The 17,051-nt window shown below is 41.9% G+C and overlaps 2 protein-coding genes across 2 annotated transcripts; both read right to left on the bottom strand.

Moving 5' to 3' along the window:
• Nucleotides 1-47: 47 nt before the first annotated feature.
• Nucleotides 48-2,838, bottom strand: ackr5 (atypical chemokine receptor 5). Its single transcript, XM_029436061.1, has 2 exons — nt 2,608-2,838; nt 48-1,585 (listed from the first exon to the last, which is right to left on the bottom strand). Exon 2 carries the CDS (start codon nt 1,580-1,582, stop codon nt 488-490), a length of 1,095 nt encoding a protein of 364 aa, XP_029291921.1. The 5' UTR covers nt 1,583-1,585; nt 2,608-2,838; the 3' UTR covers nt 48-487.
• Nucleotides 2,839-5,574: 2,736 nt separating this feature from the next.
• pip4k2ca (phosphatidylinositol-5-phosphate 4-kinase, type II, gamma a) lies at nt 5,575-15,158 on the bottom strand. Its single transcript, XM_029436234.1, has 10 exons — nt 14,684-15,158; nt 12,795-12,892; nt 12,461-12,557; nt 12,124-12,273; nt 9,592-9,738; nt 9,064-9,102; nt 8,843-8,956; nt 7,874-8,138; nt 7,342-7,445; nt 5,575-7,208 (listed from the first exon to the last, which is right to left on the bottom strand). Exons 1-10 carry the CDS (start codon nt 14,840-14,842, stop codon nt 7,128-7,130), a joined length of 1,254 nt encoding a protein of 417 aa, XP_029292094.1. The 5' UTR covers nt 14,843-15,158; the 3' UTR covers nt 5,575-7,127.
• Nucleotides 15,159-17,051: the final 1,893 nt, after the last annotated feature.

The raw sequence follows: 17,051 nt of genomic DNA, 5'->3' as shown, positions 1-17,051 counted from the left end.
TATGATAAAGTGCAAACTCAGGTTCTGCAGCTTAAACGAATGCAAAAGGTGTTTGATGCAGTTTTATTGTATGTGAGCACATGTGGACCACAGCAACATCCCTGAACAGATAAATAAGCATTCAGTAATGCAATATATGATTTATCTGTTTAGATTTGAAGTGAAATAAAACGGTTACATTTGTTTGTGGTTATGAGGATTACTCTCATCTGGCAGGATCAGATTTGTTTACACACATTCCTGGCACCTTTCTTCTTCTGTGCCAGGAGACTTTAGAGTTTAAACATTTTCTGTCTAACACTGTGATCAAATACATGATAACAAAACAGGAAATGGATTATGAGTGTGCCAATAACAAACACCACAATGATTCTCTGACCAGATAAGCTTCTGGTATTCTGAAGCACCAAGATTGGATTCAGTTCTGTCAAATCTTTCTTAGAAAGCGTCTCCTGAAGCGCCCTCTTTTCTTATCTCAGCTTCTTTCTTATGACACATCAGACTGGCTGGTGCTGGCGTTACTTAACTTGCGTTGCTTCCCCGGGTCTCCCCCGCCTCCGTTGGGAGTGTTGGGCTGGGACCCTGCACCCAGCTGGTCCACACCTCTCTCTCTGGGTATGTAGTTCACCACAGTGCTGATCAGGTTGCTGCGGAAGCTCTTGCTGAGGAAGTTGTAGAGGATGGGGTTGGCAACGCAGTGGAATAGAGACAGGCTCTGCACCAAGTTGAATATGAAGTAGAGGACGTCTACTGTGTTGCAGCTAAAGATGAGGGGGTTAAGGTCATCTATGATCATCATAACCATGACCATGTGGTAGGGAAGCCAGCACACGACAAACACCAAGGAGTACACATGCACCAGCCACACGTCCCGCCGGCCCTGCACGTCCGGTGCTGTTTTAACGGCACGAGCGATCAGCACGTTACAGGTGATGATGACGGAAGCAGGGACCAGGAACTGGAAGATCAGGCAAAAGAAAGCCACGGAGACAAACCATTCGGTGTAGTTCTGCTCGGGTAGCATGTAACAACCGGGCTCGTCCCACTCCAGAAGATCCACGTGGACGTTCTCCATCAGAGCCAGGAACAAGGAGAGCATCCACAGGCCTCCACAGAGCAGCCAGCGGCGCCGGCCCACCACAGGGAAGAAGGCCGGAAACGAGGGTCTGGTCAGGGACAGATAGCGCTCCAGGGTCATGAAGGCCAGGAAGAAGGAGCTGCTGTAGAAGTTGATCACATAGATGAGGTTGGTGACCTTGCAGAGGAAGCGTCCCCACAGCCAAACCTTGTCCATGGTCACCTCCATCATGAAAAAAGGCAGGATCACAATCACCATGAGGTCCGACAGGCTCACGTTGATGATGCAGAAGAGAACCCCGTTGGCCGAGTGGCGTCGGCGCCAGTTGACCCAGATGACCAGCCCATTCTCCAGCAGGCCCACCATGAAGATGAACAGGTAGATGAGGAAGAGGGCGATGCGGCGGTAGTCTCTGGCACTATCCATCTGGAGGGTGCACTCATAGGCATACCATGGTGTGCCATTGTAGAAGTCCAGTGAGTGGTTGTGCTCGTGAGTGCTCATGGTCTTGAGGGGAAAAGCAGAGAAAAAGTGTTTCATATCGGGAAAGAGCATCAGATTTACTTTGGGGTTAATCTGATTACGTGTTCAGACGTTGCATAACAAGCACAGGAGGAGGAGGAAGAGGGTGGCAGACCTGCTGGATACTAAAGCTACAACAGATCGTTATGAAGCCATTTCACAAGCAGCCTCATGCAGAAGGTATAAAGGTGTCACTGTGAGGTGTTTGCCTTTGTTTCTAATTAAAGTTATACTCAAGTACTGTACTTAAGTACATGTTTTAGGTACTTTACTTTTCTATTTCCATTTCCTGCTACTTTATACTTCTACCGCACAACAACTCAGAGTCAAATACTTTACTTTTTACTTTAATTGTGCGACTTAAAGCACATTGTGTCATTTAAAGGGACAGTGAGAAGGATTTGGTGACATCTAGTGTTGTGGATGCAGATTGCAGCCCCCCCCCTCCGCCCACCCCTCCCTCTCAAAGACTGCAGGATTGAGCGTCCGAGTGCAACACCGTGGTAACGCTGCGGTGTCCTTCAGGAGCTTCACCCGGCTCAGAGGTCACCCTCACCACGACACTATTTTAGGAGCAATGAAATTGAGGCGGCGGCTGGTGTCACCGCACAAGCGCGTCGGAGAACTACAGTGGCCTTCAGGTAACGTAAACACAGAGGAAGGCGCTCTCTAGAGCCAGAGTTTGGTTACTGTAGAAACATGGCGGAGCAACATGAAGAGGACCGATGTACACATGAAGGTGGTTATTCACAAATTAAAACATAGTAAACTATATTATATTCCATATCTGCTAATAGAGCCCCCCAGATAGTACACACTGCCCCCTTATAGAGTAGCCTACTCCACCGACGTGCATTCTTCGTCCTACATTACCCATAATGCCACTCGGCCTCGGACGGTTTGAGGTCATGTCTAGATGGTAACCCTCAATTTGAAGAAACTTTACTTACTTAAGGTGAAAACAAGTTGTTACATCTCAAATAACAAAGAATTGGACTCGAGCGTACCGTGTTGTGATGAAGTGCACTGCAGATGAAGAGGGGACGAGGGCAGGTCCCTCCTGAGGCCTCGCTGTCGTTCTGTGTGAAGCCTGCAGACACCAGACGACTCCTTCCAGCTCGGATTGTTGAGGGCTATCTGAGCAATCAAGCAGCTAGGAGCTCCTACCCGTCTCATTAACACACACACACGTACACACACACACACACACGCACCTAACAGGACATCCTCAGTCAGTAGTGGGAAGTGGTGTAGAAGACCAGGGACGCCCCCACACAGTTTTTCAGTTAGAAAAGAAAACGTTCAGATATAAAACATGTTTCCCAAAATGTCTATTAGACACACATGGAAGTACAAACAGACGGAGCAGCAACAACAACAAGAAAACATTAACCCAGACCTGGTTCTGTTCATTACACTAAAATAATCTACGGGCATGCTAGCAGCTGTGTGAGGTTGTTCTTAAACACTTTGAGTTAACCCTTTAAGGCTCACAGACCCATCTTTCTATGGGGGAGACGGGATCTTTAGGGGGGGGATTGCAGGTCAACAGTAAATGCCACATAGAAGTGACATATATCATCTGAAAGCTGAGACTGAGGACCAGCACTGTGTGTCAAGGTCTTCAGGTCATTAATCTTTATGTTGCTTCTGGAGCATGTCTCAAGATTCTGGGGAAGGTTGTCGTTCCTTCTTCTACACTTCAGAAAGATTTGCTGCAGCTCCCTGCGCTTGTTTGCAGTCACAGTCATTTCAAAAAGGCACATTGCTGGATCGCACAAGGTTTTTTTACTTTAGTGCAAGCTCATACCACGTGATAAAAAGACCTTTATTACAGAGTACTATCAGTTTGTAGTTTGCATTTACTTCATGATGGTGAGTGTCCTCATTATGCATGATCCTGTGTGTATGTGGCAGGTAGGAACTGTGCAGAAACCGTAAAAAAGACAGCACATTGCAGAGAACAATGTCAGGAAGCCCCCCCTCTTGTGCTGTGGGCACGGTGAGTGACGGGCAGAGTATAGAGGAGGTGGGAAGCCTGGGGCACATCACTGAGGAAGGGGCTCTTTAACCTAGACGTACACACATCCTCGTTCACACATTTCTTTCCAGTGCTCTATAAGAGTGAGGCGCAGTTTGGCTTCTCTTCAGCCCGTGCGGGTGATGACAGAGTAGATCAGGTTTGTTTAATCGACACAGGTCAGGGTTGAACTTGATGCTGGACAGTTTCCTCATCTTAAATTGCACAAGTGAAACCTTTGTGATTTCCTCTGATGAAATGATGGCATTGGGCAAACCGGAGCAGCTGTTGAGGAGTGAACCCAGATGTGAATTTAAGAGTTATGACGATGTCAGCGCCGTGCGGAGAGAACGCAGGAAAGTTTGCGTTGGCTGCGATTCCCACTGATTAATGGGATGTTACTGCCTCTGTGGTTGGTCAGCACTTTGTAGCTGACCTCCTTCTGTCTCGCTGCTCATCCTGCCTGAATCCTATTGTCAAAATCCATTCTATCTGATGAAACAGGAAGGAACCGGTCAGCAGAAACACATCTTCTGGAAAGAGTTTGACAAAAAGCAGTCCCTGACCCCACACCATGTTATCCAAGACTTCAATGAAAGTTAATGACATATCTGTAGTTTAACTGATATTCTGACCTGCACATTACCACTTAGCTACCTTTGACTGTCGCTACAGGAGTCTACAGCCATGCAGCTCTGTGGGCCGAACATCAGCACGTTAAGGCCCGGTCACACATCTCCGTATGACACAAACGTGTGCCGGTGCAAACAAAGATGTGTCAGAGTCCAAATACGTCCAACTTTTCATCGGATCGGAAAAGTGAACATATCCAGATAGACATGTCTAACCTATCGATAGAGCATCACTTACTTACAGACGAATGCCCAACGAATGCATAACATATACAAAAATATGGGCAACACGCTGGTGTACGTTGGTATAAGGTATAAGTAGTATTCGTTAAGAGCTCACTGTTACGCTGGGGTGCGTTGTTGAACGCTGATGTTTTGAGCATGGTCAAAATTACCGGACGTACCCGACGTGTACTTTATAAGATATGCAGACGTTACGTTACTTTAGACATACGTGAATACGGAATACCACGTGAATATTTACCTACGTAAATACAGTACGTGAATACCTACGTGACTACGTTAGAGATACGTTAGATATCGGCTACGTCGGCTGACGGTGAACCCTACAGCCAATCTATTGATACCGAGTGGATAACCTATTCCTACCCTGATGTTAAGATGATGCCTGACGACGGAGTAACTTATTAAACGTGTTTCTACAGGACAGCTAGCGTTCAGCATGTTAGCCGTTCTCCAGCATCAGCATGACGTGAACCAGATGGCACTTTTCCAGCTCCGTTGTCCAGACGCTCTGATGCGTTTTAAATAAATAAGTGATACGCTATCAATGTTTGACATGCGTATAATAATTAGTTATGTATTAGCTATGTATGCGTCAGCTACAACACCGCTGTGGAAAAGTTGGACGTACTTGGACTCTGACACATTTTGAGCTACTGTTCATATACGGAGCTGTGTGACAGGGCCGTGTGTCTGGCGTGTTCGGTGTGTCGTCTGCATCTTTCAAACGATCACAACTTACCCTTAATTTATATCAACGTATTGCAGATATTCCGTATGCGCCGGCACACGCTTCTCTCATACAGATATGTGTGACAGGGCCTTTAGCTGCTGCCCTCGCAGGTGTAATGTTCACCGTCTCAGTTTAGCGTGCTAACATTTGTCAATTAGTACTAAAAACACACATTACAGCTGAGGCTGATGGGAATGTTATTCGGTTTTGCAGGTATTTAGTTAATTAAACAAACAACATTATTGGAGAAATAGAATTATTGTTCTCAGTAACTAACAGACTACATTTATGCCGTCATGGTATTTTGTGACACATGAAACCAGAAAAGAGAAACGAGTCAAACATCTTTCAGAAATTCCTTGTAAAATATATTTTGGTCCAAAAGCTGATTTGCAAAAATACAACATGTGCAATCATGGAGCAGATGAGGCGTCATACAGAGGGGACTGTATCTACGCTGCCTCGCCAGTGTTTAAGGAATGTTCTACCACATCACTGTGTTAAGGCTAACTGCAGAAGCTACTGAAATGTAGTGTTATTGTCAACAATGTTTTACACAGTACCCTGGTTATAATTAAATCGCAAATTTCAATACAATACACACAATAGTTCCTAAGTCTATAGCTACATTTGTCTAAATCCATCACAATGATTCACATAGCGCACATTTGCCATTTTAATGCACAGAACACTACATCAGGAGTCCGTCCAGAACAATGAGAGATGGAAGTGTTCTGAAGTGGACTCACACAGCGACACATGAAGGTACTTCATTTTAAAAAGGCTGAACTGATCCTAACATTTGGACGAGTCCCTTCATTAACGCAGCTCTGTGGGTAAAGGTCACACAGGTCACATTCTCCGTACAGGCTCTGGTGGCTAAGAGACGCGGGGCTGCCGGGCATGTTTACGAGCCAAACTAATTGATGTGCTCACTATTTAAATACCGCACATTTATCATTTCAATTGACAAGCCTGTTCTGTGCATTTTTATTTTTTTTATTTAGTAAAGACTTTGGTGGAAAATCTAATTTGATTCATTCAAATTTGTGTTTCCGCTGCGTCACAACAGTTGATTTAATTGTATGCAAAGTGCAAATCCTCCCAAGGATAAAGCTTTGATCCCACACATTTGGCACACATTCAAATGGCCTGCATCAATAGATAAATAATAATAAGTGTAGAGTCTAGACTACCATTATTGTTTTCACACCCATCTCCATTAGATTATTATTCGAGGATTTAAAAGAATAGTTTCACATTTTGGGAACTACATTTATTTGCTTTCTTGCCGATAGCTAGCCGAGAGGATAGATGCCAAAACAAAGCTGCAGCTGGTGCTCTTAGCTTAAACAGCTAGCCCGGCTTTGTGTATCGTGTGCACATGCGTCAAAATGCGTCCCACTCAGAAAGAAATTTCTTTTTCGAACGCTAATAGAGGTCGAAAAACTGGAGAACCTTTAACACGACTGGCATCAATTTCCTCATCCAACTATTGCCAAGAAAGTAAATAAGCACACTTCCTAAAATGCCAAACTCTTCCTTTTAGTTTAGTTCATGCCTGGGGAACAAAGTGACAAAACAGAAAACTTATATTTGATCTCACACTGACGTGGTCTAACACTGATCAACAGCAGTTTATTTCATTGTACCCTAGTGCTAGTTATTCCATTAAAGAGCGCTTAATATCTATAAGAAATGTATCTTAAATCTTAAAAATAAATATATGCATCAGAAGTAGTACATTATGTTGCTACAACGTAAGTAGTCCCGCCTCAGATCATTTAAATTATGATCTGTGTGTGCACACTATATTTTGGTCAAACGGTAAAAAAAAAAGAAGAAGAAGAAGTTTAGCTCTCAGCTGGATCGGCAGTGCGGCAGCGCTCATAGCGAGTGTTACGCAAAGATGTTAAAGATGAAGTCACGAAATCGTTTGGCGTACTGCTCGGGGTGGACGGTGGAGATTTCAGCACCGGCCTGCAGACGGAGACAAAGAGCAAAGAAGAAAGGTCATCAACATCACATGTGTACATTTCATGACATCAAACGTGCAGGTACAACCGAGTGCACCTGACATCCACCTCTTTCCTTTCTCTCGTGTGCTACTCACCCCGTGTTTGACAGTTTTTGCTGCATGAGCGGCTTTCTTCTTGGTGTCGTACTGCGTAAGTACATCAATCAGGCCCATGAAATAGACCTCCCTCTGAGGGGCTCCTGAGATGAAAGGCAGAGAACAATCGGGGTTATTGTATTGGGTCTGTATCGAGTGTATAGTGTCCTCGTACAACAATCATCGAGATCAAAGCTCCCTGGTAAGAAATGAATATCAAAGCCTCTATAACCAACTATATCATTTGTATTTTCCAGATCTAGATGATGATAGACGGACATGCAGACGGATTCTGTCTTTGGACGGGCTGCAACTAACGATTAATCCACCAATATTTCCTCCATTAAAATCTATACAATGTTGAAAACCAAAAGGTGACATCTTCAACGGGCCAAAATATCAAATATATTCCATTCACAGAGATATAAATCAGAGCTAATCCTCACATTTCAGCAGCTGGAAACAAAATTCTTTAAACGATTATAATTCTGATCGATAATCAAAGTCGCAGATCCATTATCTGACGATTCACCTGGGCAGTTCCCGACCGCGTACACATCCACGTAAGGGTCGAACTCCCCGGGCCCCAGGGGTTTGCAGCAGGACATGTAACCAGCGATTCCCTCTGGCGAGGTGCCATAAGAGCCGACGGTAGCGCCCGTAGTCAGGCCGTTCTCTGCGTCCGGTTCCTCCTCGTTTGAAACCTCCTCGCCCTCGTCTTCATCCCGTTCAGCTCGACCCACATCGTGGATACCGAGCAGCAGGCTGTAGTCCATGATCTTCAGCCTCACCAGGAACTGGGGGATTTGAGAAGGAGACATTTGTTAGGAACCGTTTTACAACAATGTTCACATAAAACAATGATTTACTGTAAGAGGGAGATAAAAGGTCAAATGGAGCTGATAAATTAACTACAGCTATTATTATTATTATTATTATTATAATTATCATCACCCAATTTCTCAGCTTCCAACTCTTCAAATGTGAAGATTATTATTTATTTATTTTGTATGATAGTAAACTGAATATCTGGATATATCTCTGAACAAAATGAACATACAACTTGCACTACAGGAAATGGTGAGGGATTATTATTATTATTATTATTATTATTATTATTATTATTATTATTATTATTATTATTATCAATTATTCTGCTATTTGGTGTATTATTTAATAATGAAAGTTAATGTTAGTTGCATCTCAAAGCTTGCAGAGGTCGTTAGGGCTGCAACCAACAATTATTTTCATTAACCATTAATCTGTATATTTGGTCTTTGAGTTGCAGATTAATCTAATATCAATCGATTAATCTACTAATAATTGAATGTACCTCTTTCAGTAATCTAACATGCATGCTGCTGCTGCTGCTGCTGCTGCTGCTGCTAAAATGGCATCACAGGAGTGGTGCATCCCTAATGTGCTGATGCTGCCTCTGTGTGGTTGAGCTGTGCAACAACAGTGAAGTGTCCCATTCAAAGACAGTCATCAGGTCACCCACCTCCACATCTCTGTTAAGTTTCTCCATGAACTTCTCCTTCTGCTCATCGGTCACATACACCTTCTGCAAGTTGTTCCTGAAGTCCATGTCCTTGAAGGTCGGCAGCTCTTTTCCCTTTAGAAATAAAATAAACATCTTTAGCAGGACATATGCGACACAAGAAGGAGACCGCTGGCCACATTATGAACTATAATGGAGAATAGGCGAGACGTCTCTTTTACCCTTTCTTTGTCACTTGCTTCACGAGCCACCTGAGAACCCTGCAGAAATAAATGGTTAGGAACATTGTGAAACAGCATGGGCTGCACCATGAGGAAAATATGTCATATCTTTGTCCAATATCACAATAACGGTATTATTTGCGATGAAAAAACAGATATTAAGTATAAACTAAAATACAAGTAATTGCTTGTTGAATTACTAAAATGAAAAGAAATGAGATTATTTACAACATTTAAGTCAACAAATTAAAAAGAACACAAAAGGAACCAATAAAAACAACAATAAAAGTTACATTTTAACCAACTCTCTTTCAACCAACTCCAAAATCAATGATCGGCATGTTTTATAATCGTGCAAGTAGAAAAGAAAGCGGTATATTGTGCAGCGCTAAAAGAGAAGAGTATGAATGGTCTTACTTCCTGTGCATCTCAGGGACTTGTTAGATAAAACTCATCTCTATTTCACTTCCTCATTGATGTGAACCAGTGATGAGAAGTGGGGTTAAATGTCCTGAAGTTCCTCCTCACCTTTAGATCGTACTTCCTGTGTACGACAAGTCTGTGGCTGAACATGTTCCTCATGACGATCAGGTAGGTCTCCTCGCTGTCCACGCTCACCCGGTACATACCCAGGAACTGTGGCAGCAGGGTGCTGCCGTGACACTTCACGATGTGCTGCAGAGAGGAAACAACTGTGAATGAGCATGGCAGCTCTGTCTCAATGTTAAACATACAAATAGTAAGAGACAGATCCACAGATAAAAGTTAATGAACGGTCTTACATTAGGCTATATTTAAAAAGGTCACTTTGAATGCAAAGCAATTACTGAGAGTATCCAAGTTAGACTCCGTTAAAATAGACGTGCTTCAGACTGACCTCATTCCGTGTCCCTTGAAACAAACCGGGCAGGACGTTAAAAGACGTCACTTTGCCGAATACTATTTCATTTTGTGCATGGATTTTGTTTTAACTTCTAACCCCCGGGCGCCTGTAGAAAAACACTCAGCACCCCGGGGAGCAGTGTTCAATCCCCAGCTCCAGGGCCCCGGGGTTAGCCAGGAGCACATGTGCAAACAGTGATCAGGTATCATGTTTTTGTCACTCCATCAACTACTCCTACTCGTTGGATGTGCCACCTAAACACCCTGCTGGTGACGCTCTCATCTTGAAAAGAAGCGTTTGTAGACGCCATAGATCAGGAGACACATGGTGCTCTACAACCCCCCCGGGCGACAGTTAAAGCTGGCAACAACAAGGAGCGCACACACCAAACTAGGGCTGCAGCTAAGGATTATATTTATTAACCTGACAATTGTTTTCTCATTTATTCACATATATCGTTTGGTCTTTGAAATTTAAAATATATTATGTTTTTAAATAGCCCAGAACCCTCAGATTGCCGCTTCAAGGTGTTTTTTCTGTCCCAGATAATCAGTTCACTCACATAAAACAGAGAAAAGCAGCAAAAAAGATCAAAATTAACAAGCTTAGAATATTTAACTTTTTAGCTTGAAAATAACTTGAATGATTTTTAAAGTAGTTGAGAATTAATTTTCCTGCCGATCGACTAATCGTTTGAAAAACAAAGATATCTAATCATGTCTGGACAGCTGGCACAATAAACTGCAAACTGACATGATGAATGCAGGAAACTGAAATGCCATCGCAGGAGCTCTGATTACAACGAGTTCATTCAGGGCCAAGTAATTTTTTTTTTTTAAACCCCACAGAAAACAGAGCTGCCATTTTCCCCCCTCATCTCCCTCCCAGTTCTGTGTCGGCTGCATAACCACAGGCCACACATTCCACTAAATCTCAAAGCAGCCAACTCAGTGGTAGGTTCAGCCCGAAGTGAGAGCTAGATTTGAAGTATTCACAACGACGCAGCCAAACAAGCACGAGCACTGATACCAGGCCGGGCAGCGAATGTGAAGTAAAACTCCAGAGAAACAAACGAAACAGAGGTGAAAGAATGTCACCTCCCTCGTAGTTCTCCTACAAATGTACTCTACCATTTACATGAACACAGATGTGTCGATATGAACATTTGCATATCTTCAATAAACCCACACTCATATAACCGAGTGTTTGTTCCCTACGCTCCGCAGCGCTGTAACCTTGATGATGAGAGTTTTGTTTTGTCTGCATTCAGGTTCCCCACAGGGAGGTCAGCAGTGAGGTTTCGTTATGAGAGAAGCACCTTAAAAGCCAATTTCAGGGTCTTTTCTCAAGGACACTTTAGCAGCACAGATGTTTCCTGTGCTCAGCTTGAATACACAGACGTCTTCTCCTTCTCACTGCACCACTTTGCTGCTCCCTGCGAGACATATGAATCTTAAACTAGTCATATTTGGGTCGACTTCCCTCACCAATGAGGCAGAAAAATAAAATATTCCCCCAGGAACTGCTAATTTTAGGAAGTCCAAACAAAAGGTTAAAGAGAATATTCTGCAACTAGGACACACAGCGCCGGTGATGTGAAGCTTTACACACAGTTCAGTACTGCAGACAGGAGAAGAAAGATCCTGGTGTGTGATGTTACCATGTCTGAAGACAGACAGGCACACCTTTAATGAATGACTGAGGGGATGACTGAATGAACAGAACGCAGGCGGGAAGAAAGGATTCAGATTCTAGCTCTTCGCCTGAACTGATGATCACACAACACATAATCTCGCAGTAAATTCAAATACAGGTCATGTGTCAGCTTTGAATGTTAAAGGGACAAGTCTGGTGATATTCTACATGTTTCTTATTGTCACTAAATATAAGTTTCAGATGAATAATTAGATTTTTCCCCGTGCAAAAGACAGGAAGACAAAGACTTTTTTAGAATTTCTTGGGCGAGACCTGAACCATCATTGTTATGCATATTCGATAAATATATAAGTTACTACATATCCTAAATGCTTTAATTAAGTACATCCAGTTAACAGTTAGTTACAGTGAGTCCTCAGTAGAAACTAATGACGCAGGGTAAGGAAGTCAGAAAGAGATTTTGGTCTTTTCTTGAGATTTGTTTACAATAAGAAAAATGTAGAACAGATTCAGACTCAGACCTGGTGATACTCAGACAGGATGCTGTGCATGTCTGCAACATCCTCGCTGGAGATTTGCTTGATGACCAGCGTTCGGTCGTAGGAGTTGAGGAGCAGACCCTCTCCCTGGTCATCTACACTCCTCATCGGGGGGCTGCGGGTCAACGAAACCTGGACAACATGAAGAACACAGTTAAGTGTAGCGATCAGCAACCTTTTAATTTAAAATCAGCAACAGAAACAAGATAAAGGACATTTAAATACAATGAAATTAACAGTTTCTAGATATCCCACTTTGGTATTTATAACTGTAAACCAACAGTGACATCAGATGCAGACTGAATGCTACGTCACATACCTGATAATCAAGATCCTCAATACCAAACCGCTCCCTTAGATTTCGGAAGACCTGAGGACAGTATTCTTTGAATTTAAAATGTCCCGGGAGATTTTCTCTGCAGAAAGAGAAGACGTATGAAAGTGAGAAGGAGCTGGCTGAACATGCATAACCGGATCTGTCACATGCTTTTTGGCAAATTCTTTAAAACATCGGTCAAAGCCGACGGCACAGATAACAGGAAGTTGTCAACTCTTTATGTTCTTCTGCAAGTTAAGTGTCTGGTACAATTTATTTTAAGCCCAATTTATTTATATTTCAACCAATCCTACCTCACCATCTACTTATTTCTTACTTGTTAAAGAGGTGGTTGTTGACTTTGATCTTGGTGTTTGCTTTAAAGTCATCCGGCAGCAGCATGACAGGAACAGGCACCTGGTTAAGATCATTGATCTGAAACAAAGAAGGTTATTGCTAAAGACATCAGAAGTTAAGAGCACATCAGTGTCTAAAAAAGGGCAGAAACAAGAGTTTATTTTTATCATCAATTAATCTGATGTAGAGCCGTTAGTAGAAATTATTTTCAAGAACACACATCTATTCTCTCTGGTTTCCATTTCTGCAAAATCTCAAGATGTTCTCCTTTTTCATTTTATATCATTGTACACTGAACGTTTTGGGGGTTTGAACTGTAGAAGGGACACATCGAGCAATAAGAAGATTGCTCTTTGACCTTGTGACGGTCATTTCTCGCAGTTTTTTTTTTTTTAGACTAAACGATTATTTCATTAAATTGTTAAAATAATCATTAGTTGCAATTCTAATCTGCTGATTAATTCCACAATTAATTGATTGGTCTCTAAAACATCATATGATATTTAGTCCAAACAATGTCCAAAAAATAAATAAAAAATACTGCAAATTCTCAAAATAAATTCTTAATATTTCTGTCGATCGCCTGCAGATCTTAAAATGATCAGGATGTGATTTTTTTGCAGAGATATGTACCAAACAGTGTTTTTCTTAAGTCTTTAGAACACAATTTATAGGGAGTATCTCTGCAGCACCACAAAACTAATAATTCAGAAAGTATTTTTACAAATATTGCACTTCCTGGTATTTGGATATTGCACCATGTTGGGATTTTGATAAAATTCCAAGTAATTGGTCAGTCCTAGTCCAGTCCTAGTCTACAAGTAGAAGGCCTGCATTAACAAGTTAAAGTTCACAAGTTTAAGCATTAAAACTAATTTAAGTACAAAAAGTTAAAAGTATTCATTATGCAGAATGGCTTTACAGAATAGTATATTAGTGGATTATAATTATTGATGTATTAAAAAGGTTCAATGTGTATTTCCGAGCCACCTGATCCAAAGAAATACAATCGCCACTATCGCCTCTAGAGGAACAATTGGTACTACTCCTAATTTCAGTAGATATCTCTGCAACACAATACATAGACGTCTTTGCCATAATATCAACAACAGAGGGAACATTATGGCATATCTTACACATTGAACCTTTAATGTGTTCATCACTTTAATGTTGCAGCTGGTAAAGGCGGGGCTCATTTGAATAACTTTATGCATAGAGCTGGGTAGTACAGTACTTGAGTTTATGCATAGAGCTGGGTAGTACAGTACTTGAGTTTATGCATAGAGCTGGGTAGTACAGTACTTGAGTTTATGCATAGAGCTGGGTAGTACAGTACTTGAGTTTATGCATAGAGCTGGGTAGTACAGTACTTGAGTTTATGCATAGAGCTGGGTAGTACAGTACTTGAGTTTATGCATAGAGCTGGGTAGTACAGTACTTGAGTCTATGCATAGAGCTGGGTAGTACAGTACTTGAGTTTATGCACTTAGTTACAGTACAGCACTGACTTGTGTTACTGCACTCTCCTTCTCACATTCAATGAAAGGAGAACATTTTATATTTTAGTATGGCCCCCTGTATTTTGATAGCTGTTACCAAAGTCCATAGTATTTTAATAGCTTTGCACAACAATTGTGCCCCCATAATAACCATGTATGTTGATAGCGGTGTAACAGAAACAGGTGTGTATAAGTCTGTCAGTAGATCAGGAGCACACCAATATGTAGTCAAAACATCAGCGTTTTTCCTACAGATGATCCTCTAGTGTTACAGAATCTGACAGGTTTCGGTTAAGTTAGCCAACTGCTATCTAAGATAAGCTACGTTTACATGACACAGACAGATTAGCATTAGCTTTCACCGACTCACCGAGTGATTGACGCCCCACATGAAGACGCTCATGACGGGGTCGCTGGCTCGAAACACCTTCACCTTCTGCTGCACGAAATGTTTCTTTTTCGTTTTAGTCTTCGGAGCCAGGACCACCATCGGACTGGAAGTAGCTCCGGAGTTACCGAGGGCAGCCATGACCACAGACGGACTCTACTTGTCCCTCGGTGCGGCCGGTGATCTTCCTGGTGGCTACCGGTACTAAGCTAAACGGGCTAACGTCTCTCTCGCGCTGCTCCTCCCCGGCTCTCTCACACACAGACACGACGACAACAACAACCAAAGGTCACCTGTCAAGCTCCGGTTCTGTTACACTGACGTTATGTTTCTAAACCTGCGTTATGAATCATTACTTAACTTCATTAATGCGTGACAACATTATTTCCAAATCATCGCTGACAGTCCACCACCGCCCTCTCGAGCCCACCCATGTTATTATCAACCACGTGGTGAGTTTGTGATTGACAGGCGGCAGGGACCAGTAAAATCGATATAAATGCATCAGGTGACCCAAGGTGGGCGGGTTCAGAGAAGTTAGGTGGTGCGTTCAAGCCCATGTGTACGGTCAGAGTTGTCATTTCTCTAACTCTGTGACCTCAGCACTTCGTACGCAACTCCAGGGGTAGTCAGATCTTTTACTTTAGTAAAAGTAATAATACTACAATGCACAAATACTCAAGTAAAAGTCCTGCATTTGGAACTTACTTAATTAAAAGTAGGCTACTGAAGTATTATCTTCAAATGTACTTAGAGTACCTAAATTAAAAGTATTTATTTTGCAGAATGGCCCCTTTCAGAATCATATTTTAGCCAATATCGATGGATTAAAATTAGATTAGAGTGGCATTACTGTGTACATATCATTTTAATGTTGCAGCTGGTAATAGAGGAGCTCATTTTAATTACTTTATATACTGCTGGGGAGTTTAATATATAATACATCATAATGTATTAGTTGATTTATAGTTTGTATTAATAATCTTAATCTGCAAAGTAACTAAAGGTATCAAATAAATGTAGTGGAGTAAAGAGTACAATGTTTGCCTATATAGAAGTATAAAGTAGCATACAGTGGAAATACTCAAGTACTTTACGTCAACATTGTATAATACTTGATTAAATGTATTTACCTTAGTTGCATTCCACCACTACATCATTTGGTCAGAGTTGTGTTCCCTGTGCAAACCTATGGGGATTAAAAACCCTGTTATTCTTTATGTAACTCCATGCAATATTAATTTAGTTGCACTACTATTTTTTTTAATACAATTTACCAGTTGTGTTATGCAACTTGAGTTTTTATGAGTTTTTGAAAGGCTTGGTACATGGCACAGTATATTATTATTTCCAGGGTACCGGATCAAATGGCATTTATTTTTATATTACTGAGGCAGACTCCAGTACATAAATCCAGAAGGAAAAACAAAAGCAAAACAACAACTGAGGGAAATATGTCATACATACATGTGGTAGTCACAGAGGAAACTAAAATGTATTTAGACCTATTTTAATATAATATTCTGTAATAGGTTAGGTGTGTAAAAGCAGAGGGGGCCAGGGTGTTTAACTATCATTATGAAGTGTATAAAGAAGTGTAGAAGAGGCTCTGGCTGTAAACCCGTTAATGAGCCAATTAATCCCCATGGCAACGGCAGCCCAGGTAGGCTCCATGTGAGGGACAGGACAATAAATTAAAAGAGGATCAGCTGCATGCGCATGTAGGGCAGTTTATATGCTACTGCATCACATTTTCATAGTGCCATGCATCATATTGTATATACCACATAGGGGGCACTTTTGCAGCGTTGTACGATGAGTAAAATGTACTAATTTGAACTGAAAGCATGCAGTTGATACATTAAAAAGCCTTGATACGGCATGTTTACAGTATAATCTGTAATAGGCAGGTGAAGGTCACATGATCGGTGAGTCAGTTAAACAGCCTACAGATTAAACACTGTAGATAACGTAAATAAATAACAGAAGATAGCTAACTTGCTAGCTCTACCACCTGGACTCACATGTTGTCTGCTCTCTCCTCTTTGGTTTGGAATGGACGCAAAACCTCGACAGAGGACACAATCGCGGCGTAGCTTTTGTCGTGTTGAGAAGACACATTCTACTACACACACATTCATCACACACATTCCTGTGTTACATACCTCAGACGGGGATCGAACCCGTCACTTGGACATTGGCGTCCATCACCACTGGACCATCTTCAGTGCGTTATAGAGAAGAAGGGAGACAACGAAGACAAGACTGAAGCTGCAAACAAATTCACCTTCATCAATCTGCAGAGAAACAAAGTTCACTGACTTCAAAATGTAACCTGTTGAAACGGATT

The sequence above is a fragment of the Cottoperca gobio genome, chromosome 7 (assembly GCF_900634415.1).
Source record: "Cottoperca gobio chromosome 7, fCotGob3.1, whole genome shotgun sequence".
NCBI classification, from domain to species: Eukaryota; Metazoa; Chordata; class Actinopteri; order Perciformes; family Bovichtidae; genus Cottoperca; species Cottoperca gobio.
The sequence above is the reverse complement of the archived record's forward strand: the minus strand, read 5'-3'. Positions and strand labels throughout refer to the sequence as shown.

What these genes read in the sequence shown, in the direction of transcription:
- ackr5 (XM_029436061.1), bottom strand. Translation starts at nt 1,582, where the DNA reads ATGAGCACTCACGAGCACAACCACTCACTGGACTTCTACAATGGCACA.
- pip4k2ca (XM_029436234.1), bottom strand. Translation starts at nt 14,842, where the DNA reads ATGGCTGCCCTCGGTAACTCCGGAGCTACTTCCAGTCCGATGGTGGTC. An exon ending in TGTGGGGCGTCAATCACTCG is followed by an intron (nt 12,893 to 14,683) that starts GTGAGTCGGTGA and finishes TCTTTGTTTCAG; the next exon opens with ATCAATGATCTTAACCAGGT. An exon ending in CAAAAACTGTCAAACACGGG is followed by an intron (nt 7,209 to 7,341) that starts GTGAGTAGCACA and finishes CTCCGTCTGCAG; the next exon opens with GCCGGTGCTGAAATCTCCAC.